This window comes from Notolepis coatsorum (assembly GCF_963971535.1).
Source record: "Notolepis coatsorum genome assembly, chromosome: 17".
Classification (NCBI taxonomy): Eukaryota; Metazoa; Chordata; class Actinopteri; order Aulopiformes; family Paralepididae; genus Notolepis; species Notolepis coatsorum.
Window position 1 is genome coordinate 96,768,851 of NC_140181.1, and position 27,022 is coordinate 96,795,872.

Below are 27,022 nucleotides of genomic sequence, written 5' to 3' on the forward strand. Positions count from 1 at the left end.
GACATAATTAGTATAATTTATTCCAGGTAAATTTCATTTAGACAAAAACAATTTCCATACACGATTAGCCACGACGATTGAGTGAAATTCAAGGCAGGGTCACAGTAATCAAGGGCATTATGCGAGGACGTCAAGGGAATTCATAGGTCTCTGGTTTCTCAAAGCAGCAAAGATTTTTTTTTTAGCAACCAGGCATTGTGTAAGGCACTTGCATTTCTTTTTAACTGTTGCTATGCTAACATACAGGAACAGTACACACAAGTCGGGACATATCCCACTCAGGCTGAATTATGTGAGACACTTCAAGCATACATAATACGCATGATCACAATAAATATAAACATGCCAACGGAAGTGAGGTATCACAATGGTACAAAGTAAACGGCTGGTGACGGAGAAAGGCATCTCATTGGACGGCAACAAATATATTGGATCAAAAAGGACAATTCCTTCTTTCATGTCGACCATGTTTTTCTTGATGGGTCCCCTTTTCTCAGTCAGGAATTGGCATTCCTGTAATTGGTACATAATACTGAATGAACTGGAATCTTTTCATAAAACACCCGTTCTATGAAAAGTTCCAATTCGGTCCTGGATGGATCAAGACTGACAGGGATTTCATGGAGCTTCCATGAATTGACCATATTCACACGCCGACCATTTTGCTCTTATGTCATGCTTAGGTTGGGTTCTTGCCAGGACTATTTCTAGAATCCATCATCCTGGTAGATTCCTGTAAAGTATCTGGGTTACAGAATGTATAAATGTTTTCCCCTCACACATTGATTGCATTAGATGGTTATCCGCTGGTTTGGCCACTTCTCCTGCCTTCTGGCCAACCGTGGTGAGCTGTGAGCACCAGACCGTTTATCATTTAATACCTTTGTTTAGCAGAAAAACAGACGCCGTCACTGACGTGATCCGGCATATAATCATGAAATTTCACATTTTGGACCAAGGTTTACGCTACTGTAAATAACTCATGCATACATTATTTTAGCATCAGTGGTGGCAAAATGTCAATGCTAATAAATCCATTACCAGAGAATTAAACCATAATATTCCAATTCCAAGAAAGATGACATTATCCTTTTACGTGACCCTTAAAATAAAAATAAAAACAATGTTCATGCAAAACGTATAACAGTTGAACACACAGAAGTCTTGTGCAAATCTCTCTGATAAGCTAACATGTACTGTTAAATGTACTCGACTAGAGCCAGCTTGCTGCTCCAGAGCTGTGGAGTAGTGGTCTCTGTGGGTTAACCGGTAGAAAGGTGAAAGTGGTGATGATCCTCTCCATGTAGAAGGCACTCGGGTCAGTTTATTACATGTGCTCGGGGTGGTTCTGCAAACAGGTGATGAACGCCGAGACCGGATGGCCCTGGTAGCAGATTTGATACACCGCACTGAACAGTGGGAACCTGGGGAAGGAGGAGGCGACAGTTCAGATCTTTGGAACCCTAAGCCCCATTTCCTGCTTATGAACCCTACGTTAGCCACCCAGACAACTGCCTCTTTACTGCTGTGGTCTCAAAAGGAGCTTCTATCCCTCAATGACTATGAAACACTAACTCGCCCATTCTACATTCATTGCACACACACATCCACAAGCACACACTCACCTTAACATTCACTTTAGATACTTTAACACTATTTTATCAATTTATTACTAAAATATTTTCTCTACCTCATCTTTGTATTTTGGTTGCATTTTGTACTTTCGTTTTGTATATTTTCTATAGTGTTTGACCTTTATTCTTTTAACTTTTTTTTACTGTATGAAGCACAATCTCAGGAGGCTCATACAGAACCAAGCATTTCACTGTAATGTACCTTATATGTGACAAATAAAACAAAACTTGAAACGATGGTGACGTCGAGTCCTTTTCTCCACCCAGTCGATGCCGTTTCTCACACTAGGTCCGGCTAGTTACTGTAGCCACAAACCAATGCTGCTGTCTGTACTATAGAAGCTTCTATCCCCAGGCCATCAGGCTGCTAAACGAACAATAATCGCTAAACGAACAATAATCACTATGCAACAACCATCAAATGCACACAGCACACACACCCACACGCACACACTCACTCAAACAAACAACACACTGCAGCACCCACTCTCCACACTTTAGATCACACAAACACACTTACACTTTATATTTATTGATAAAGGATTTGCACTACAACTCGTACACCTACTGTGAATTGTACCTAAATTGCACCTCGTCCCATTTCTCCATTTCTGCCTTGCACTATATAGTATTGTATATTAGTACACTGCACAGTATTGTATATTGTATGGTAACTACGTCTATTCTGCATCGAACATTGTACATATGTCTAAACTGAACACTGTGACCTCTTTTTTTACTTCTAATTTTACTATGTTTTTATTTCATACTTATCTTGTCTTGCACAGTCTCTGGAGCGCAACAGTAAGAAGCATTTTGTACAAAAGTATTCTGTACTTCTGTATGACAACTATTAAAGAAACTTGAAACTTGAAACTTGAGAAGCTGACTGAGGTTCACTGAAATCTACTTTGTGTGCACTGGAGTAAGTTTCACTGAGCACCAGCTAGCTTGTACAGACAGAGTTTGACCCCAGTGACCTTGCATTAGTTTGTAGCCAACTAGCCGGATCTGTATGAGGACAACAATATTGGTAAGTAGGAAAGAGGGCTAGAGTTAAAAAATAAATAAATGTCCTCGGATAGTTAAAACGGCAAGTTGTTTTCTGACCACTAGAGGGCAGCAATGAGCCTCCAAAAACGAGCCAAAGCATCATTGTAAATACATAGTTTTGGTGCATGGATTACTAGATTTCACATTTAAACTACAATACATACAAGGTTCTTTTGGTCCAATAGAGAACAGTAAATACTTCACCTATGACCATAATACTGTTCTGAGAACACAATAGTGATGCAATTACGAGATTTGCTGGGGGAGGGACCTTTTAAAAATACATAGGTTTATAAAATAAGTGGGTTTTTGTCAACAAAGAAAGCAACCCTGGTATCAGTGTTGATTGAGTAGGAACCAGACCTTCTGACAAGAGGTTTTGAAAAATATATTAATATTTGTAAACATGAGTTAAAAGCCAGAAAGAAACCAGTGAAGTAAGACTCAAACTTGTGATGTCATCAGGTACAAATCTGGAGCTTCTCCATTCTGTTATGAAAACTGTCCCTGTAATATAACATTCCCCTGGGTCTTAACCCTTTCACTACCACACTACAGAAGGTTAACCTTTCACTACCACACTACAGACGGTTAACCATTTGGTAGTGTGGTAGTGAAAGGGTTAATGTTAATGCTCTTAACACATTGTGTGCCATAAACGGCGTAAATCGTTATTGCCTGCCATGCGTTGAACGCCAACAACGGCGTAAATCGTTATTGGGATCAATATTTCATTTTTTCGCCATGGCATTCATAATTCATCCAGCCTCCCTCCGGACTGCAGCGGCACCCTGTCTGATATTGCAACGCCTCAATACCGCCGCCTGGTGGATGGTCGGGCGAGTTACACTCACGCCAAACCGGAAGTGGCGATCGGTGCATCGAGGAAATTCCTCCGCCAGAGATATATTGTGGCGTGGATCAATATACACACTCGAGTGCATTTGGATCGCTTTCGAAACGCAATAATCGATATGATTTCGGCGTTTATTGCGTCATACAAACCGGAAATGTATCTAGGAGATCGACGTCAAATAATTGGGATCTTTAGGGCGGCTACGTGGCGTAGTGGGCAAGGCGCTCACCACGAAATCTGGAGACGCTGGGCTTGCCTGTTCGAGCCCAGCGCTCCACATTTGCTTTCAGTTTAGCTGGTCGTCCGTACTAATACACATTGGCCGTATTAGGGGGTGGGAAACTGATGGGTGGGGATCGGGCGTTGTGGACAGCGACTCCTACAGGTCGGTTGGTGCGCCTGCGCAGTAGAATCAGGAAGTGTCGGGGGCAGCGTGAGCCTCCCACGCGTTACTCCTCGCCACTGAGAGATCGAGCTGCGCAGGTGAAAAGATGCGACTGCTGTTACCTCAAGTACCGGAGGGGACTTGTGCTATGTATGACTTAGTCCACATTGCAGCCGGCTTGTGGGAGGCAAGAAACAGCGTTCGTGACAGGGGAGGGTTGAATTGGATGATACGAAATTGGGATGGGAGGAAAATATAGAAAAAATGGGAGAAAAAGTGGATACAAAAAAAAAATAATTGGGATCTTTTTCCTCCAGTCTCATCGGCGAACGGTAAGGCTATGTGTCCACTAAAAGCCTTTTTTTCAAGGCGGACCGCTTTGAAAAAAGAAAAAAAAAGCTCAGAGCGTTTTTCGGAGGCTCGCGCCAGCCGCGGCTCCGCCCCTTCCTCGATGAGTTACATTGATGAGCGCGGTCCTTTCCAAAAGTTTAACTAGTTTCAACTTTATGAGCTGGGAGCGCTCCGACCAAAAACGCTGCCGCCGAGAGCTCATAAAACCAGACCGGCGCCACATGGTGACCTGGTACTTCCTCCACCTGTAGGACTTCAATCATTTAAAATCTACAGTGTGCTATAGACTGAGCCATTATTCAACTGGAACAAGCTACCAGTCTCCACAAGGCAAGTATAAAAAGTGAAATGATGTAAATGAAACTGGTGTAGTAGAGATGTGATTAACTATTTTACGTTTTTATTTCTTTGATCAATTTCAGTTACCATTTTAGATGAGTTTTTGGGTGTAATGAATACAACCATTCATTGTATCTTCAACTTGAATACAAATTATTTATTTATTTTATGCTTTCCATTTATTTCTTCTTCTTATTTTAATTATAATACCAATTACATTCTGTATTTGTATTCCGTTATATAATTGTCTTGCACGGACCCCAGGAGGACTAGCGGTCATTAATTTGACAGCTAATGTGGATCCTAATAAAACAAAGCTTCTCATCCCATCCGGCCCGCAGAATATTTATGTATTCAGAAAACATGAAGAGGAAAAAATTGCATTCTGGTATTTAGAATGCCTGACGCGAGGGCTTAAATGTATTTTTTGCCCCTGTTTAAGCTTTATGGATCTATCGAAAAATAGCAAAAACATCATGAGGACACATGTGACCATAGCTGTGGTTTCAGAACCATGGACAGCGCTGTTCGTTGTGTGTAGGTCTGGGGTGCACCTCGGAGAGGTGAAGCTTAAATCAAATTGCTGTCTTTTGTGGCTGATGCCCCATCTACATGCAAGAATGGGGACAAACGCAACATTTATTCCGCTGGCACGGGAAAATCCAGCTTTCAAGGTGGCAATTATTTTGTAATGGGCCTCCGACCGCTCAGGATACGACTCTTTGACAGCTGCATGCCTTGTGTAGCGGTGACGTCCCAAGATTGTATTATTTTACCACAATGATCGTTTCATTGCAAATGAGGCACACAGGTTAAGCACTACTGAAAGTTGGCATGATGAATGCGTAGAGTACTTATTCATCATTAAAAGGTGCAGTTTTCCATATAAACGTTCCACTTCAGGCTCTTTCACAGTGGCATTTTTGCATGCCTGACAAACTATTCAAAAGGCTTTTCTTCCTGCAAGCGTTTTCCACCAATGGGGACGCTGCACAATAGGTCAAAACCAGGGACAGCTCTCCAAAAGTGAAGCCAAAATATATATAGCCCCCTGGTGGCTGGCTGACGTATAGTCACATTGATTCTATGTTCTATAATAATTGAGAGTTGCTTGTATTTTTGGCATTGTGCCTGTTTGGTTCAATATACTTACTGTATTATGTGATTGTTTGTGCAGCACTTACTGTACTATGTGATTGTTTGTGCAGCACTTACTGTATTATGTGATTGTTTGTGCAGCAGCACTTACTGTATTATGTGATTGTTTGTGCAGCACTTACTGTATTATGTGATTGTTTGTGCAGCACTTACTGTACTATGTGATTGTTTGTGCAGCACTTACTGTACTATGTGATTGTTTGTGCAGCACTTACTGTACTATGTGATTGTTTGTGCAGCACTTACTGTATTATGTGATTGTTTGTGCAGCACTTACTGTATTATGTGATTGTTTGTGCAGCACTTACTGTATTATGTGATTGTTTGTGCAGCACTTACTGTACTATGTGATTGTTTGTGCAGCACTTACTGTATTATGTGATTGTTTGTGCAGCACTTACTGTATTATGTGATTGTTTGTGCAGCACTTACTGTATTATGTGATTGTTTGTGCAGCACTTACTGTATTATGTGATTGTTTGTGCAGCACTTACTGTATTATGTGATTGTTTGTGCAGCACTTACTGTATTATGTGATTGTTTGTGCAGCACTTACTGTATCATGTGATTGTTTGTGCAGCACTTACTGTATTATGTGATTGTTTGTGCAGCACTTACTGTATTATGTGATTGTTTGTGCAGCACTTACTGTATCATGTGATTGTTTGTGCAGCACTTACTGTATTATGTGATTGTTTGTGCAGCACTTACTGTATTATGTGATTGTTTGTGCAGCACTTACTGTACTATGTGATTGTTTGTGCAGCACTTACTGTATTATGTGATTGTTTGTGCAGCAGCACTTACTGTATCATGTGATTGTTTGTGCAGCACTTACTGTATCATGTGATTGTTTGTGCAGCACTTACTGTATTATGTGATTGTTTGTGCAGCACTTACTGTACTATGTGATTGTTTGTGCAGCACTTACTGTACTATGTGATTGTTTGTGCAGCAACACTTACTGTATTATGTGATTGTTTGTGCAGCACTTACTGTATTATGTGATTGTTTGTGCAGCACTTACTGTATTATGTGATTGTTTGTGCAGCACTTACTGTATTATGTGATTGTTTGTGCAGCACTTACTGTATTATGTGATTGTTTGTGCAGCACTTACTGTATTATGTGATTGTTTGTGCAGCACTTACTGTACTATGTGATTGTTTGTGCAGCACTTACTGTATCATGTGATTGTTTGTGCAGCACTTACTGTACTATGTGATTGTTTGTGCAGCACTTACTGTATCATGTGATTGTTTGTGCAGCACTTACTGTATTATGTGATTGTTTGTGCAGCACTTACTGTATTATGTGATTGTTTGTGCAGCACTTACTGTATTATGTGATTGTTTGTGCAGCACTTACTGTATTATGTGATTGTTTGTGCAGCACTTACTGTATTATGTGATTGTTTGTGCAGCACTTACTGTATTATGTGATTGTTTGTGCAGCACTTACTGTATTATGTGATTGTTTGTGCAGCACTTACTGTATTATGTGATTGTTTGTGCAGCACTTACTGTATTATGTGATTGTTTGTGCAGCACTTACTGTACTATGTGATTGTTTGTGCAGCACTTACTGTACTATGTGATTGTTTGTGCAGCACTTACTGTATTATGTGATTGTTTGTGCAGCACTTACTGTATTATGTGATTGTTTGTGCAGCAACACTTACTGTATTATGTGATTGTTTGTGCAGCACTTACTGTATTATGTGATTGTTTGTGCAGCAGCACTTACTGTATTATGTGATTGTTTGTGCAGCACTTACTGTATCATGTGATTGTTTGTGCAGCACTTACTGTATTATGTGATTGTTTGTGCAGCACTTACTGTATTATGTGATTGTTTGTGCAGCACTTACTGTACTATGTGATTGTTTGTGCAGCACTTACTGTATCATGTGATTGTTTGTGCAGCACTTACTGTACTATGTGATTGTTTGTGCAGCACTTACTGTATCATGTGATTGTTTGTGCAGCACTTACTGTATTATGTGATTGTTTGTGCAGCACTTACTGTATTATGTGATTGTTTGTGCAGCACTTACTGTATTATGTGATTGTTTGTGCAGCACTTACTGTATTATGTGATTGTTTGTGCAGCACTTACTGTATTATGTGATTGTTTGTGCAGCACTTACTGTATTATGTGATTGTTTGTGCAGCACTTACTGTATTATGTGATTGTTTGTGCAGCACTTACTGTATTATGTGATTGTTTGTGCAGCACTTACTGTATTATGTGATTGTTTGTGCAGCACTTACTGTATTATGTGATTGTTTGTGCAGCACTTACTGTATTATGTGATTGTTTGTGCAGCACTTACTGTATTATGTGATTGTTTGTGCAGCACTTACTGTACTATGTGATTGTTTGTGCAGCACTTACTGTATTATGTGATTATTTGTGCAGCACTTACTGTATTATGTGATTATTTGTGCAGCAGCACTTACTGTATTATGTGATTATTTGTGCAGCACTTACTGTATTATGTGATTGTTTGTGCAGCACTTACTGTATTATGTGATTGTTTGTGCAGCAGCACTTACTGTATTATGTGATTGTTTGTGCAGCACTTACTGTATTATGTGATTGTTTGTGCAGCAGCACTTACTGTATTATGTGATTGTTTGTGCAGCACTTACTGTATTATGTGATTGTTTGTGCAGCAGCACTTACTGTATTATGTGATTGTTTGTGCAGCACTTACTGTATTATGTGATTGTTTGTGCAGCAGCACTTACTGTATTATGTGATTGTTTGTGCAGCACTTACTGTATTATGTGATTGTTTGTGCAGCACTTACTGTACTATGTGATTGTTTGTGCAGCACTTACTGTATTATGTGATTGTTTGTGCAGCACTTACTGTATTATGTGATTGTTTGTGCAGCACTTACTGTATTATGTGATTGTTTGTGCAGCACTTACTGTATTATGTGATTGTGCAGCACTTACTGTATTATGTGATTGTTTGTGCAGCACTTACTGTATTATGTGATTGTTTGTGCAGCACTTACTGTATTATGTGATTGTTTGTGCAGCACTTACTGTATTATGTGATTGTTTGTGCAGCACTTACTGTATTATGTGATTGTTTGTGCAGCACTTACTGTATTATGTGATTGTTTGTGCAGCACTTACTGTATTATGTGATTGTTTGTGCAGCACTTACTGTATTATGTGATTGTTTGTGCAGCACTTACTGTATTATGTGATTGTTTGTGCAGCACTTACTGTATTATGTGATTGTTTGTGCAGCACTTACTGTACTATGTGATTGTTTGTGCAGCACTTACTGTATTATGTGATTATTTGTGCAGCACTTACTGTATTATGTGATTATTTGTGCAGCAGCACTTACTGTATTATGTGATTATTTGTGCAGCACTTACTGTATTATGTGATTGTTTGTGCAGCACTTACTGTATTATGTGATTGTTTGTGCAGCAGCACTTACTGTATTATGTGATTGTTTGTGCAGCACTTACTGTATTATGTGATTGTTTGTGCAGCAGCACTTACTGTATTATGTGATTGTTTGTGCAGCACTTACTGTATTATGTGATTGTTTGTGCAGCAGCACTTACTGTATTATGTGATTGTTTGTGCAGCACTTACTGTATTATGTGATTGTTTGTGCAGCAGCACTTACTGTATTATGTGATTGTTTGTGCAGCACTTACTGTATTATGTGATTGTTTGTGCAGCACTTACTGTACTATGTGATTGTTTGTGCAGCACTTACTGTATTATGTGATTGTTTGTGCAGCACTTACTGTATTATGTGATTGTTTGTGCAGCACTTACTGTATTATGTGATTGTTTGTGCAGCACTTACTGTATTATGTGATTGTGCAGCACTTACTGTATTATGTGATTGTTTGTGCAGCACTTACTGTATTATGTGATTGTTTGTGCAGCACTTACTGTATTATGTGATTGTTTGTGCAGCACTTACTGTATTATGTGATTGTTTGTGCAGCACTTACTGTATTATGTGATTGTTTGTGCAGCACTTACTGTATTATGTGATTGTTTGTGCAGCACTTACTGTATTATGTGATTGTTTGTGCAGCACTTACTGTATTATGTGATTGTTTGTGCAGCACTTACTTGTCGACCAGGTTCTTCTTCTCCAGGATGACGTACACCTCCGCAGCCGTCGCTGGTCCCTGCAGCTTCTGGCCGTTCAGCATCTCCTTCTCCAGCTCCTCGATGGACTGACGGCAGAGAGACGAGGAGACGTTAATCAGCTCCCAGAAACAGCTGATCTCAGCTTCGACTGGAATTAGCAAAGATTCTCCGTCACCGCTGCTGCCTCTTAATCCCCTCGAATCTCTGAAGGCGTTATTCAGAAGGACTCGTCCAAGTGTCTTCATCTTAAACAACGATGCAAGTTCTTTATTGTCAAATGCACAACCATACAGGGGCATTGCAGGTAGTATAGGATGAAATACGAAAAGATAAAATAGCAAATTATTTACAGAAAGTGCCTTGCGTATAGTGTATGTGCATGTTCACCTCTTGAGCCCTAGCCATATTTTCAGATTAGGGCTGTCAGTTTATCGTGTTAATTAGATTAATTAATTACACAGCAAATTATCGCGTTATGAAAATTAACTCAAAATTAATTACAATTCTTTTTTTTAAATCTCATTCATTCCATAAGAACGTAGAATACACATTTACAGACTTTTTTAATATGGTCCATTTGCATGTTCTTGGTATCTGATTCTAGGGACATCTATGGATCTCAGGGAATGTATTCCCAGTGTCAGAAATACTGTGTCTGTTACTAGGCTTGAGTAAATTGTAATGAACCAAATGAGAATATCAATTTTTTTTAATCTTTGACTGTGAATAACACTATGCTCAAATTGATCAGACCTGAAAAATCTAAGCAAATTAATAGATGGAAGATGATTAAACAGAAGGTTTTGTAGATACATTACTGAATTCTGCCATCCAGACACATGCTATTTGAAATGTGATTATAGAATATAGAATATCAGGCATAAAATGGTTATGAGATAAAAATGCGATTAATTAGATTAATGAATTACAAATCCTGTAATTAATTAGATAATTTTTTTTAATCACCTGACAGCACTATTTCAGCTACAAAATTATTTCCTAAAAATGCATATCTAAGTAAATGGAAGATTGCTCCACTTCTACAAGGTCCATTTGCATGTTGCTGGTATCTAGGGACATCTATGGATCTCAGGGAATGTATTCCCAGTGCCAGGAATATTGTGTCTGTTACTAGGCTTGAGTAGACTGTAATGAACCAAAGGAGAATATACATTTTCTTTTTTGTTCTTTTTTTTTCTTCCATCTTTCACAGTGAATAACACCATGCTAACATTGACCAGACGTGTAAATTCCACTGAGCTCATTCAGCAGCTTTTTGAGATCACGTGTACAAAAAATCTAAGCAAATGAATAAAGCAGGGATGTGATTGCACTTTGAGTGCCACTCACGGCTAATCTCGTGTTTACAATAGTTACGTTGAAAGCCACTCACGAGATTTCTCTGAATTTTCACTGTTTCACTGTAAAATCCATGAGGAAATGAAAACGGCTATTATCACGTATACTATTGAGCATCTAGCGTTTATTTGAAAACGATTCATAAATAGGCCGACAAATATCAACGTTCTGGAATATTCCAGTAAAAGACGATTATCACAGAATGAATGGGCTGTTTTTTACCTCAAAACGGGTGCTTTTCAAAATGCTCTCAAACGGAAATGAAGCGATAAAAAACCAATCTGCCTTGACAGCACTGACTGGAAAATGATTCTTTGATAAGCGACGGGCAGATCAGACACATAACCATAATTTAAAACATAGATTAGGCGATATTAAGGTTAACATTGGCGCCGATGGTGGCATTCAAGCACTAAGTCGTGCTTGGGTCGATTTTTTTTTTATGTATATAAACACTCCATTTGAATGAATTAACACATTTTATTTGTATAGATTGAACTGTTCACAGGGAAGAGGAAGGTGGGAGAGGAAAGGGACAAAGAAAATGAATCAAATATCTCAGTGTCCCCCTAAACATTTTAAAGGGGGTCATCTTGACCCCTCCCAAGTCATCCTGGCTCAAACACTAACATTAGGACCTTATCTTTTCTTCTTTGCAACCAGATTGTGCAACACCTGTAACCGCCTCCTCTGGAAGTCTTGCCTACTGCGAAGGGCTGCAGTTGGACTAATGGACTCTTTTGCTCGATTTTGAGAATGAAGGTGGTGACATTTCTCCATCTCAGCTTCTTGGTTATGTCTAGGTTGGCTTCTGTACCTCATGCTTGAGAGTTTGATGTTTCTACAGAGCTTCACATTAACTGGACAATGCTTGCTCTCCCTTGAGTAGTGTTGAGTGGCAGACTGCTGCACTGCTTGCAAGTAACCTTCCCTGGTTGGTCAGTTTTACAAAAGCAATCCAGTGTTAGTGTGTTTCCTAGTGTGTTGACGTCTTTACAGCATCTCGCGCCACTCAACAAAACTGCTAACATTATCGATAGCCAATGAAAATCTGTTATGCAAGAATAGCAGGTCTGATAAATGTTGCTTTCGCGTTTCGCTTAGACCAGGTGGGAAAATAATCAAAACATACATAAAGCTCAATAAAAAAAAATAAAAAAAAATTTACATAATTTTTTTTTAATATGAATATTTTTTTATCGTGATTTTAGGTCAGAAAACCCGAAAATCCGGTTAAAAACGGAATAATCACATCCCTGATAAAAGGGCAGATGATTTACAAGGGGTTTTGTAGATACAGTACAGAATTTTGCCATCCGGACACATGAAATATGAATATAGAATATCAGGCCTATATTACCTTATTATGGCCAACTTAAGTCACATCTACAGGTATGTATCGGGCCAGATCTCCCCGATCCAATGGCAGAGTTCAATCTGGATTCAGCCCCACCAGGCGCCCCCGATTCAAACCGTGAATGAAATCTACAGTACAGTTACTTTTTTTATAATGTAAATATCTCCCGCCATTTTTCATCAGATTGCAACGCGTTTTTTTGCTAGAGGTAAATAAACTAACTACGTTCTATTTTATGGCAATAACGTTCAGGTTTGTTCGACATGTGAGATATGATCCCGAAAATACCAAAAAAATTAATAAAAAGATTCACACTGAAAGCCAGATGACTGACAGGGGCTGGCGTGAGCTGGGAAGTGTAGTTTTATGAAATTCGAAAGTCCATCGAAAGCCCTGGTTCTCCCCGTTCATACGACTACACACACTTATGACAGCTTGCTTTACCTTCCGCCTAAATCCTCTGCTTTCCGATGCAATGCGCAGAAATTTTTATAAGCTCATATTTCACTAATAACACATAAAAAAATCATTGGTAAACAAACGTAGTGCTGAAAATATACACTTTGACTGCTGTTTTGACAGGGTTAGGGTCTTTACTCTTTACTACATTTGAAAAAGAAACAACATTAATTAATACGTTCTGTATTCATCTATTTAGTATAAGTCTTTATTTGTCATCAGATTAACACACACACACACACATGCGATGGGCGACCCACAGGAACACACATGCACTGAGTCGCTGACGAAATGTTCTCTGCACCTCCCATTTTATGGCCATTTATGGCGTAATATCAATCTCGTACCGGTACCGGACCACCATGGCTTAAGGCGTTAAGGTGCAGGGTGCGTGTGTGTGTGTGTTCAATAACAATAAGTAGTAGTAATACGATAAAAAGAAAAATATAGAACGAAGTAAGATGAAATAAAATAGTCCAGTTTTACATAAAGTTAAAATCCCGTGCTCACCTTTCCCGTCTTGGCGAAGGCCTCGGCCACTTTGCGGTTGCGACCGCCGTAGCAGGTGGTGATGAGGTCGGCCACGCCGCAGCTCTCCAGGAAGGTGGCAGAGGAGACGGGCCCGGCGGTGCAGAAGATGCGGGCGAAGGCGATCATCTCCATCAAGCCCAGCCGGATGACCGCTGCCTTAGTGTTGTCGCCGAAGCCCAGGCCATCACAGAAACCAGCTCCCACAGCCACGATGTTCTACAGACCAGAGAGAGGGGGGGGGGGGGGTTAGAAACCAGCTCCCACAGCCACGATGTTCTACAGACCAGAGAGTGAGAGGGGGGAGGTGTTAGAAACCAGCTCCCACAGCCACGATGTTCTACAGACCAGAGAGAGAGAGGGGGGAGGTGTTAGAAACCAGCTCCGACAGCCACGATGTTCTACAGACCAGAGAGAGAGAGGGGGGAGGTGTTAGAAACCAGCTCCCACAGCCACGATGTTCTACAGACCAGAGAGAGAGAGGGGGGAGGTGTTAGAAACCAGCTCCGACAGCCACGATGTTCTACAGACCAGAGAGAGAGAGGGGGGAGGTGTTAGAAACCAGCTCCCACAGCCACGATGTTCTACAGACCAGAGAGAGGGGGGGGGGGGGTTAGAAACCAGCTCCCACAGCCATGATGTTCTACAGACCAGAGAGAGAGAGAGGGGGGAGGTGTTAGAAACCAGCTCCCACAGCCACGATGTTCTACAGACCAGAGAGAGAGAGGGGGGAGGTGTTAGAAACCAGCTCCCACAGCCACGATATTCTACAGACCAGAGAGAGGAGGGGGGGGGGGGGGGGGGGATGTTAAGCACACAGACTTCATTAAGCCCGAGCCCTATTTTCAGAAAATCCGCCTAAAAATACATACCTAAGTAAATGGAAGATTGCTCCACTTCTAAGGATAAGGATACGGATAACTTTTATTGATCCCTCATGGGGAAATTCAAGTGACATACACATACAGCTCATCGTCTCATTAAACAATCATCATATCACAATCGTTACATTTTTACAGTAACAACGGCACAACATAAATTCAAACAGGCATGTACATTTGTTGACTACTGTATGTCTGAAGGCCTCTGCATGCTACAGAAACTTCAGAGCAACTGCAACACAACATCGACAAAGCAACGGTGTTGTAGACACTCTGCCTTTATGCTTCTGCAACATCGACGCGCAAAGTTAGTTTAACTAAAGTTAGTTTAGGTTCGTGTTAACGTTAGATAATGTACAAAATAAACGTATTTCCGGTGATTTTAGACGTCGCTCTTTTATTTTGAAAACCCCCGACCGGAAGTGTTATAGTGTCTGTTGCTAGCAGCTTAACTTTCTGTGCTTTTCGAGCTAACGTTACCGTAACATCATTAGTTTCCAATGGAGAGGACCTCGGCTCACATGCAGCTCAAACTACCTATTGGAATAAATTAATTGATTGATGTTTAACTTGTCCCTGTGTGTGTCCAGTCATTTCGACTAGCAAACGTTGTATTTAACGTTACCTCAGGACGGATACCATTGTATTTACTTGGTTAGCTATGTAGCTAATGTGGATAGCATTTTGAATAGACCCAATGCTAGCTGGCTGGCTACAGCTTTATTTACTAAATTATGGAGGCTTTTTAATCGTCAAGGTAAGAGAGGATTTGTCATGATCAACTAGAGGCCTTGAGACACCGTATGCGATTGTCGGCTGCAGCAACACCGGGGTGTCGTTGCGCCAGGCGGCAGGGAGGAGATTGTCCAGAAACCACCATTGCAGCACCGGAAGGGGCGGGGATTATGACTCTGACTACAATGCCTTCAGCTGGGGGATAGGACTTAGTCTTCTTTGGCTCCCCCCTCCAGCACGCGTACTAATCGGCTGCCGTCACCAACACGTGGGATAGGCATGTTCTTGGTATCTAGGGACATCTATGGATCTCAGCGAATGTGTCAGAAATATTGTGTCTGTTACTAGTAAATTGTGATGAACCAAAGGAGAATATCATTTTTTTTACTGTGAATAACACCATACTAAAAATTACCAGACATGAAAAAATAAAAGTCGCACATCTATGGATCGGGCCAAATCTCCCCTTTCCAATGGCAGAGTACCACCAGGCGTGACAAACCGTGAATGAAATCTACTGTAAGTACAGTTACTTTTTTTATAATGTAAATCAAATTTTTATGGCAATAACGTTCAGGTTTGTGGGAGATAATCGCAGAAAAATAAAAAAGTTAATCCAGAAGTCAGATGATTGACAGGGGCTGGCATGACCTAGGAAGTTTTTATTTTATTCGAAAGCCCATCAAAAGTCTCCTCTCCTCATAGGACTACAAACAAAATGGCAAAATGTGTTACTGCTATCTAGAATGCTGGCTAAGAACGTAACTCGAGTGAGGAAATAAATCAAAGCGCTTGTGCTGCACACAGGAAACGGAATACTAATAATAACATGAATTATTCTAAAAGTTATAATTATTTTGTCTCGTCTTAAAATGAAGAGATTTCGGCAAGATTTTATTTTGTAAACTATATTTTGTGTCGTCGTTTGTAGTCAACGACATTGCATTCATTATTTAGTCACGTTAGTGTCACATGATCTACATTAACGTGACGTCTTGTCTCATTATCGTCAGGTGAAAAAGCTTTGTTGACAACCATATTTAGTCATAATTTTCGTTGACTAAATTAATACTGGGTGTAATTAGATTAGATTCACTTCATTGTCATTACACAGCACAAGACTGTGTACGTCCAACCAGGATGTGACAATCAACAGTCAGTTGCAATATAAGACACATAAATAAAACTGTACAGTAAAGTGCAATGGTTAGCACAATGTGCAATGGTGAGAATAAAAATAATAATTAAAATAATCATTCAAATAAAGTCTACATAAACTATGGCTATCTTGGTGATGCGTTGGGCTATTTTCACTACCCTCTGCAGTGATTTCTGGTCCTTAACGGTGCGGTTGCCGTACCAGACTGAGATGCAGGTGGTGAGGATGCTCTCAATCGTACAGCGATAAAGGTTCACCAGCACGGGAGGGGGTAGGTGGAGTTTGGCCAACTTCCTCAGGAAAAAGATGTTAACAGACGTAGTCGCTTATCTTATTCATAATGACGTTGCTCACCTTCAGCGCGCCGCAGATTTCCACTACGTCACACTCTTCCACTACTGTGACCCGGAAGTTGTTGGTCTGCATGAGCTCCTTCAGGAGGGCCCCGTTGGTTTTGTTCTTACACCCTGGAGGAAGAGAGGACAGGGAGAGAGGACGAACAGAGAGGACGGGGAGAGAGGATGAGAGGACGGGGAGAGAGGACAGGGAGAGAGGACGAGAGGACGAGGAGAGAGGACGAAGAGAGAGGACGGAGAGAGAGGATGAGGAGAGAGGACGAGGAGAGAGGACGGAGAGAGAGGACGAGGAGAGAGGGCGAGGGGAGATGATGAGGACAGAGAGGATGGGGAGAGAGGATGAGAGGATGGGGAGAGGATGAGGAGAGAGGACGGGGAGAGAGGACGAGGAGAGAGGATGACGAGAGGATGGGGAGAGAGGACGAGAGGAAGGGGAGAGAGGACGAGGGGAGAGGATGAGAGAGGGCAAGGAGAAGGGGAAGAGAGGACGGGAAGAGAGGATGACGAGAGGACGGGGAGAGGATGAGAAGAGAGGGGGCGAGGAGAGAGAGAACGGGGAGAGAGGACGAGGGGAGAGGACGTTGTTTACTCTGAGGCCTCAGTCTTCCAGCACAACTCGCTTTTCGTGCCAATCGCTACTTTCAAAATATTCCTCAAGCTCATCTTTCTCACGATACGTCGCGCTTCCAGGACGACGACTGAGCATCTTCTGTAATTTGCCAGCCCTGATCCGTGAAATTATTTTGAGCCTGATCAATAGTGCATTCAGTTCACTGGCTATGAGAGTACAATTTCACAACTCATCCCAGGAGACACTTTTCATGTGATGCACTTCGAGGTAAAGAAAACATTTTCCCTCTTAAACCAGAATGCAATCTACCGCGGCAGACATCTTCAGCAGATACCTCCAACGCTTGGAAAATCACACCAAAAACATACCTGGATGGATAGATACAGTAGCACTCAAGGCAAGAGGAAAAACCTGTCGTTTTTTTGTAAACACAAGACTACAAAGCAGATTAAACGTCCACCCCCATGCTGACAGTGTGCAACAGAGACCAGGGAAGTGGAACTGCCAGAATTTTGTGCATTAAAAAAAAACAGTCTGACCTCAAAACTGGGACTCGCACGACAGCTCTGCCCTACTTACAACAATCCTCTTCTTTGCCTCCATCAACTAACAAAAATACTACATTGTGTGCTAAAAATACCGGTGCCTCCCGATTCACAATAATGCCGTGGTCACCTTGAGCTTCAGCTGTGCAGTGTGTACTATTAACTTCAGCTGTGCAGTGTGTGTACTGTTAACTTCACCTGTGCAGTGTGTGTACTGTTAACTTCAGCTGTGCAGTGTGTGTACTGTTAACTTCAGCTGTGCAGTGTGTGTACTATTAACTTCAGCTGTGCGTGTGTGTACTGTTAACTTCAGCTGTGCGTGTGTGTACTGTTAACTTCAGCTGTGCCGTGTGTGTACTATTAACTTCAGCTGTGTACTGTTAACTTCAGCTGTGCAGTGTGTGTACTGTTAACTTCAGCTGTGCAGTGTGTGTACTGTTAACTTCACCTGTGCAGTGTGTGTACTGTTAACTTCAGCTGTGCAGTGTGTGTACTGTTAACTTCAGCTGTGCAGTGTGTGTACTGTTAACTTCAGCTGTGCAGTGTGTGTACTGTTAACTTCAGCTGTGCAGTGTGTGTACTGTTAACTTCAGCTGTGCCGTGTGTGTACTATTAACTTCAGCTGTGTACTGTTAACTTCAGCTGTGCCGTGTGTGTACTATTAACTTCAGCTGTGTACTGTTAACTTCAGCTGTGCAGTGTGTGTACTGTTAACTTCAGCTGTGTACTGTTAACTTCAGCTGTGCAGTGTGTGTACCGTTAACTTCAGCTGTGTACTGTTAACTTCAGCTGTGCAGTGTGTGTACTGTTAACTTCAGCTGTGTACTGTTAACTTCAGCTGTGCAGTGTGTGTACCGTTAACTTCAGCTGTGTACTGTTAACTTCAGCTGTGCAGTGTGTGTACTGTTAACTTCAGCTGTGTACTGTTAGCTTCCGAATATTTAAAAGAAAATTCACGTGGTAAATACACAGGTAACAACATGTTTACAGGAACGTTTTGGAGTGTATTTGGAGTGTTGGGAACTGGGCTACACTGGTACCTACTTCCAGTGAATGGCGCTAAGCTAGGCTAGCCAATTTCCCAAAAAGTTGGCATGTTCCTTCAACTTCAGCTGTGCACTGTGTACACCGTTAACTGCAGAGACAAAAATGGCCACACAGGCAACTTTGACAACTAACCAATGGTGGTCTCGCAAAACTTCTCATCTGCGACTTCGTTGGCAATGTTGGCCCCCATCAGCACACTCATGGTGATGCCCAGCTTCTCCTGGATCACGTCGGAGATGAGCTTCAGTCCGTCGGGCCCCTCGTCCACACCCTGTGGAATGAAGCCATGGGTTCCAAATGGTTTTTGGGCAGGTGATCTAATTTTGAGGTTGGATCATTCTTGTGATCATTCTTTCTGCTTCTCACACAATTCATTCAAACCTTTATTTATTCTCGAAAAGACAATTGAGGTCACCCTCATTTTCAATGCTGTCGAGACTTTACACATTTCAATGCACACATTTCTACAATGTAACAATAACAATAACTATCTATAATTAGTACTTTTTTTCCACACATGGACCGCAGTCCAGAGCGCCCCACAGCAATTAGTATGAAATGAACATAGGCATAAAATAAACACACAATTGACAGAATAAAAAAACAATGCATGAATTGCAGACATAAGAATGCTTAAGAAGAACAATGTCGCTCGAAGGCATGTGAACCCCCCCGGAACAGTCAGTCCCCCAAAGACCCCACACATCAATCGCTACCAGATCCCCATCCAAGAGACACACCCCGATAAAGCACATCAGATTCATGACCGAAGGAAAACACAAACAGCCCGCGCCACTCACACCGCCATGCACGATGATGGGAATGCCACCCCTGGTGCATTTATATAGCGATTTTATCCAAACAACACATTCACCCATTCACTCACACACCATGTGACCATACGAGGTGCCAACATATAACATAACCGGGAACCTTCCGATTACCAGACGACCGTCTCTCTACCTCCTACTCGCCCGAGTACGTTTGTAAAACATTGTACGAGTAAACTACCTGGGCGTTTTTTTTATTTTTATTTTTTATTATCTTTTTCCCCTTCCTTTTTTCCGATTTTTCTCCCATCCCACTGTTAGTCGTTATGCCAATTCCCAACCCCCTTCCTGGTTGTTGCGCACCCCCCCCCTACTGTTGGTCCGGGAGGCCGGAGACTGTCACATGTTTTCCTCCGACACACGTGCAGCCAGCCGGCAGCCAGCCTGGCCGCGCAGATTCTCACTGGGAGAGTGTAACGTGTGGAAGGTCGCACTACCTCTCTCCAGATTCTACCCTCGCTGTGCAGGCGCCCCGACCGAACTGTAGGGGTCGCTGTCCACAACGCCCAGGACCCAGCCACGGCTTCCCTCCCCCTAACTCAGCCAAACGAGTTAGTATAGCGATCAGCCCGAGCCAAGGCAATGCTGACTCTCCGGGAGTCGAGACCGCAGCCTCTTGCATTGGTGACGAGCACAATCTCCGCTACGCCACCTGACCGCCTACCTGGGCGTTTGAGAATAATGATCACATGACAACAACCGTGTGGTTATGGACCCAGCTTCCACCCAGGAAGGGAAACAAATCACAGGCACAGAAAATGTGTTTTTAGAACACACTGGCTCAATGGTTAACCCAAAGTGATAATGGAGGTCAGAATAAAGAGGCTGTGGGTTGAAAGATCAAACCAAACGGAGAGCCTTACCTTAATAAGGGACATGCCCAGAGCGTCACTCTTGATCTTCCCCTTCATCGTGTCACACGCCCTCCCGATGAACTGGTGTGGGATTACAAACACCAGAATGTCTGCATCACTGGACGCCTCCACCAGGTCTGCGACAGCCACCTGGGGGGGGGTCAGACAGGGTCAGAGATCTGTAGAGACTGATAAACAAACTGGGCGTAAGCAGTCACACCTGTTCCAGGACACCACCGCAGCAACGGGATTTCACAGCAGTTAGTTAAATGAACTCAAAACATAATGGAGTGTTCAGTTGGAAGAAGCCTACTTACAGCAGCGAGGACCGCTGTCGCAACACAGTCTGTACACTATGATCATAAGTTAACATGTCCATTAATACTAGGGGTGTAACGGTACACAAAAACCACGGTTCAGTACGTACCTCGGTTTTGAAGTCACGGTTCGGTACGGGTTTTCGGTACAGTGGGGGAAAGTTTGGCTTTCCATGTTCCACTCAGGGGTGATGTAGTGTGCAGTAACTAATTGTACTTGTAGGGCTGTCAACGAATATTCTATATTGAAATTAATAATCGACTTGTAAAGAAAAAATAAAAAAATAAAAATTATATTAGATTGTGAAAAAAAAACAGCCCCCGGTGGGCGGTCGTTAGTGGTTAACATACCGGTGTATTAGTTCGGTACACAGCCGTTCGGTACGGTACGGTACACACTGACACGGTTCGGTATGGATACGTGTACCTTAACCTTTACACCCCTAATTAATACACATCTCCATTTAATGGTTGTTTAAATTGACATAATATGCCCTCAGTCAAAATTGTATGGCGTTAACATTAACATATTGTTCTGGCAGCAGACTTCCGGGGTTATTGCACGGACTACAGCGTATGATGTACTGTGTATATCATGCCAGTTAGGGTACCTTGTGTATACGGCTTACTTTTACTCTTAAGTCCAAAGCACACAGCGGGGCGCGCGACAGCAGTTCAGGACCGTTTACAACCTAATAATACGGATCGTCTATTGGCTGAGCGAACTTGGGCATTCGAGTGACATCACGTCCCGAATCAAAGAGGAAATAACTAACACTAGTTGTTGTTGTCGTCGTCGAAGATTTATAATAATCACAAAATGCATTCAGTGCTGGATCTAACTAAACGGATTTATGGAAAGTTCAAGGCCGGACCACAAAGCTTCTGGAAGGGTTAGCGCGACACGCTATGATTCGTACAGTGATGGTCTACCGGCAGCTGAAAAAGTGAGAACAATTCCCCCCCCACCAGTTAACCTGAAAGGTGTGCTGATCAGCAGTAATGCAATGTCATGATTGATGAGAGTATTGATAAATTTAAATAGACAAATTCGTTAATGTAGGCTATATTATTAAGGTTTATTTTGTCTCATATTTTTATATTCAGAGTTCATTATATTTATACATTCAGATTTAAATTGTATTGCCTATATTTATGTATTCCTACCATTACCCTGCCCATACCTGTACCTCCCCCATGCTGCTATGACGTCTGAATAAAGATTTTTTTTTTTTTTTTATCCACTTTTTCTCCCACTTTTCTATATTTTCTCCCATCCCAATTTCGTATCATCCAATTCAACCCTCCCCTGTCACGAACGCTGTTTCTTGCCTCCCACAAGCCGGCTGCAATGTGGACTAAGTCATACATAGCACAAGTCCCCTCCGGTACTTGAGGTAACAGCAGTCGCATCTTTTCACCTGCGCAGCTCGATCTCTCAGTGGCGAGGAGTAACGCGTGGGAGGCTCACGCTGCCCCCGACACTTCCTGATTCTACTGCGCAGGCGCACCAACCGACCTGTAGGAGTCGCTGTCCACAACGCCCGATCCCCACCCTTCAGTTTCCCTCCCCGTAATACGGCCCAATGTGTATTACTGTGGACGACCAGCTAAACTGAAAGCAAATGTGGAGCGCTGGGCTCGAACAGGCGAGCCCAGCGTCTCCAGATTTCGTGGTGAGCGCCTTGCCCACTACGCCACGTAGCCGCCCAATAAAGAAACATCTTATCAACCACAACATCAGACTAAATGGAGCCCAAAAGCGTCCGATGAGATGAAGTTCTATTTGAAACCAAGCGTTCTCCTACTGTACCACGTTGGGGGGCAGCTTGTGTCCGGGGAGGTACTTCACGTTCACGTGGTCAGTGTTGATGATTTCCGTCAGTTTGCGCCCATCCACCATCTCCTCAAACACCCACATCTTCACCGTGTCGTCGAACCGCGCGTTCTGAGCGGCGTTGGCACCCACTATCTTGGCGATGGCAGAACCCCTGTTATTGTTGAACAGTTGATGGTTAGGATGGTACATTCCACTCACACTACTTCCACTCCCACAGCCGTAAAAAGATGTGAATCCCTACCCACATTCAAAACCGCTCTTAAAGAGCACCTACGGGAGGCTGCAATTAGAAACTGGCCACCGTAAAGGTCCAACCCCCCCCAAATAGACAGTCTCCTTCCCACCGTATGTATATTTTTTTCTCCCACCCCCTCCTAATGTACAGTCTCCTCCCCACCGTATGTATATAATCTCTGTTAGGATCTATGGGTAACAGTACTGTATATTTGCATATCGTATGTCACAAATGTAACAGTACTATATAGCTGTATGTCATGTATGTCCCTCCCTATGTCAGAAATGTCATGATGTCATGTATGTCATAAATGTCACTATGAATTGAAAATGGGGGACCCTGATGTAAACAAGACAAACGTGTTTTTCTCTGGTCTGCATCCCCTTAACACTTTGGATACCAGCCACGACATAACACGTGTTATCAGCCCGCCCCCTAAATGCCCAGCACGACAATTATCGTGATTTTTTTTTTATTAGCGATCTGAATTCATATTTCATCAACCGAGTCTACCGTTGGGAAACCAGTCCCATCAGGAGCTCAGATGTGAAAAAGCGCCCCCTATCGTCTCCCAGATGGTAATGCACCCTTTTGGAATGGACAATGAAAATGGATGAGAAAAAAAAATCCGGAATCCACATTTTACTTCTCACGCATGTAACCGGAGATGATCCCAGTCATTGTGGACCATCAGAACAGCGTGTAATAATGTGTTTACAGTATGTAGCATTGGATCAATAAAAGGATCGATTTTTGGAATGGCTATCAGGAATTGGAATAATCTTTTTGAATACCATCTGATCTCAGGTAAGGAATCGATTTGACCAGTCTTAGGATAATCAGACCTGTTTTCACGGAGATATAAGCTTTTCCCCTATGTGTGATATGGCTGTTTGGCTGTGCGAGCGATCAGGAAATATATCAGATCAGATATCAGATCGCCTATATAGCGTGTATACGTACACATATACTATCGATAATCTAGCGTTTATTTGAAAACGATTCATAAATAGGCCGAGAAATGAGAACGTTTTTTGTGTATTCTAGAATATTCCGTTTATTATGGAATATTTTTATTTTCCTTGAAAACGAGGGCGTTTCAAGATGCTATAAAACGGAAATGAACCGATAAAAAAACAATCCGCTTCGACAATGTTGACTGGAAAATGAGTCATTGATAAGCGACGGGCAGATTAGACACATAGCCATAATTTAAAACATAGATTAGGCGATATTAACGGCAACATTGAAGTGGATGCTGGGCATTCAAGCACTAAATCGTGCGCCCCCTGCTGGCACTGAAAGTGTTAACAATTGTGTGTATTGAGCCGTACTGTATTGTACCCATTCTGCAATCTGTTAAATAAAGTTTTCATTCATTCATTCATCCTTATAGCCGAATTTCCCTCGGGATGAATAAAGCAATTCTATTCTATTCTATACGTTTCACTGCTGTTTTAGGTATCTGAAAAAGCGGCGTCACTGTGGGTACTAGACCCGTGTGACACAGGAAACCACTGTGGTTTTGATTTTAGTCACAGTGCTCATCAACAGACCGCTCTCAGTCTCATCTCACATCAGTTCAGCAGTTCAACACACCAATTATTAATGGCTGTGGTTGTTTCATTGCCAACACCTGTTGCTTACTTAGCCAGATAACCATGTGGTGATGTATTACAATAGAAGAAGACTATTCATAGTTTTCTCTTGTCTTGCCAGCCAAGCTCCTCGGCCTGGTCATTTAATGATGAATAACCACCACCTGTTTGCCAACCAAGATGTCTGTGATTTACACCAATCACTGGACTGGTAATCAGTGATCACCATCACCTTGCACTAAGCACAGCAGCGGAGATCCACTCAGCAGCATGGGTGTGATTATAAATGCCCAAAATGTCCATGGCTGCTTTTTAGGCTCGTTTGGCTGAAAGAGAAGCAGGTTCTCCACTCAAAGCCTTTGCCAGCCTCGTCTACGTTCCAAAGATTTAGAACACATTGGACACAGGCGGGTTGAGCTGTGATTGATTGATAGAAAATTGTATTAAGAGATTGCAGAATGGGTACAATACAGTACGGCTCAATGTGAACATAAGCCTGTTCAGACTTCAGAGCCTATTGTACTCCATGTTATACTGCACACCTCTGGTTTAATTATAGCACAGCAAAAATCTAAAAACTGCAGGTAGCATAATGATGCATTTAGGATCCTCCTTAAGCTCCCAAGGCGGACTAGTGCAAGCCATCTGTTTGTGACTACAAATGTCCCCACCTTCCATGCTCTGTTGAGGAACTTGATGTTTAAATGTATGTGTCGATTATTAGAGTAAAAAAAAAAGATAATAGGTGCCATTAGTGATGTAAAACAAAGTGATACAAGGTAGGTACTCCTCTGATTTGTGGAAACATTGAAATCGATGCCTTTATGTACTTTAATCTATGTTGTTGTTGGCCTTGTTTCTTTTGTTATTGTATTCTCGTTGTTGTTTTGTATATTATGTGTAATATGGACCTTGAGTCTGAAATAAAGTCTTCATCATCAATACACACAATTGTTAATAAGGGGATGCAGACCAGAGAAAGACTTTCGTCTTGTTTACATCAGGGTCCCCCATGTTCAATTCATAATGACATACTACACACAACATACAGATATATCATGACATACAGATATACAGTACTGTTACATTTAACAATGAGACTGTAGAATCTGGACACAGCAGGACGGGTCACAAACCACAATGACCTCAAGGGAGGGGGGTTGAAAGGGTATTATATATATGTTACGATGAATAACACCTCATGAATGCATGGTAGTCGTCTGGGCATTGTGAATGTATCCTGGTATAATGCGTGTGAGAGAAAGATAACAAACTAGAGCAATTGATCGATGACGATAATTATTCGACCACTTGTGGTTTGATCATAGCCTGCAGTTGCTTAGCTAGTTGTTCAGCAGGTGTCCCTCCCCATGGGGCTAAAGCTGGCTAGCGTGCTGCTAGCTACGTGTCATAGTTAGCCTGTAGCCCCTTTCGTGACTGTGATGCACCGAGTGAATCCACAGTCACTTGCTCCTCAATAGGAAACCAACCTAGATTTACCCTGAAGGACTGGTTCTAACCGAACCGTTCGTTATACAAGAATCACAGAGACATTTCAAAGGTATTCACAGTTGCACGAGGGTGTCGGACAGAGATGCGGGATGGTTTGAAAGCTCGGCGTTGCTAATAAACATTTTAAATATTTTTTATAAACTGGTCAACACTGCATTACTTCCGGCGTTGGGTGCATGATGCGCATGCGCTGTGATCACACCAGGCAGCCAACGCCGGAAATAATGCCGTGTTGACCAGTTTATAAGAATTATTTAAAATGTTTATTAGCAACGCCGAGCTTTCAAACCCTAGCGTATCTCTGTCCGAAACCCTCGTGCAACTGTGACTACCTTTGAAATGTCTCTGTGATTCTTGTATAACGAACGGTTCGGTTAGAACCAGTCATTCAGGGTAAATCTAGGTTGGTTTCCTATTGAGGAGCAAGTGACTGTGGATTCACTCGGTGCATCACAGTCACGAAATTGGCTAAGTTAGCCAGCTGCCACGCAGCGCTAGTTTCTATGTAATAACAACGCTGTTACTGTGTAGTGCTAGCTAGCCAACGCGATGATGGGTGACGGTAACGCAATCTATATATAACTAAACTTGGGTTTTTAGTCATGAGATCACGATCAAGTACCACCACCCTGTTATGTTAGTGTTATTAACCTACCAATTTCCAGAGCCAATGATGCAGATTTTCTTTGGAGCTGCCATTCTGAAGTCGTGGTTGTTACACAAATCAAACCTCGACGAGCAAAAGGATTGTTGTTTCCAGCGAGTTTGAGTTTTGCAACACAGTTGGTTTCAGCGGTGGCTGCAGTTACAGTACGAGGTGCACAGAATCTAACAAAGCAACAGCTCCTGTTCCATTGGTCTGTCTGGCAGGAGGGGAGACTCTGCCCCGCCCACTATGTTGGCCAAGTGGTCGTTTGG

At 42.2% G+C, this 27,022-nt stretch overlaps 1 protein-coding gene across 1 annotated transcript; it reads right to left on the reverse strand.

The window, feature by feature from the left end:
• On the reverse strand, positions 1-26,956 carry LOC311243511 (glycerol-3-phosphate dehydrogenase [NAD(+)], cytoplasmic). The gene is made up of 8 exons (XM_084332752.1): positions 26,760-26,956; positions 22,733-22,910; positions 20,612-20,752; positions 19,051-19,189; positions 16,754-16,866; positions 13,607-13,843; positions 9,901-10,007; positions 1-1,424 (listed from the first exon to the last, which is right to left on the reverse strand). Exons 1-8 carry the CDS (start codon positions 26,801-26,803, stop codon positions 1,328-1,330), a joined length of 1,056 nt encoding a protein of 351 aa, XP_084188878.1. The 5' UTR covers positions 26,804-26,956; the 3' UTR covers positions 1-1,327.
• Positions 26,957-27,022: the final 66 nt, after the last annotated feature.

Bases quoted from the DNA above. Each gene is read 5' to 3' on its own strand.
- LOC311243511 (XM_084332752.1), bottom strand. From the start codon at position 26,803: ATGGCAGCTCCAAAGAAAATCTGCATCATTGGCTCTGGAAATTG. The intron at 16,867-19,050 runs GTTAGTTGTCAA...CTCTTCCTCCAG, and splicing joins GTTTTGCGAGACCACCATTG to GGTGTAAGAACAAAACCAAC. The intron at 1,425-9,900 runs GTAAGTGCTGCA...CTCCTTCCCCAG, and splicing joins AAGAAGAACCTGGTCGACAA to GTTCCCACTGTTCAGTGCGG.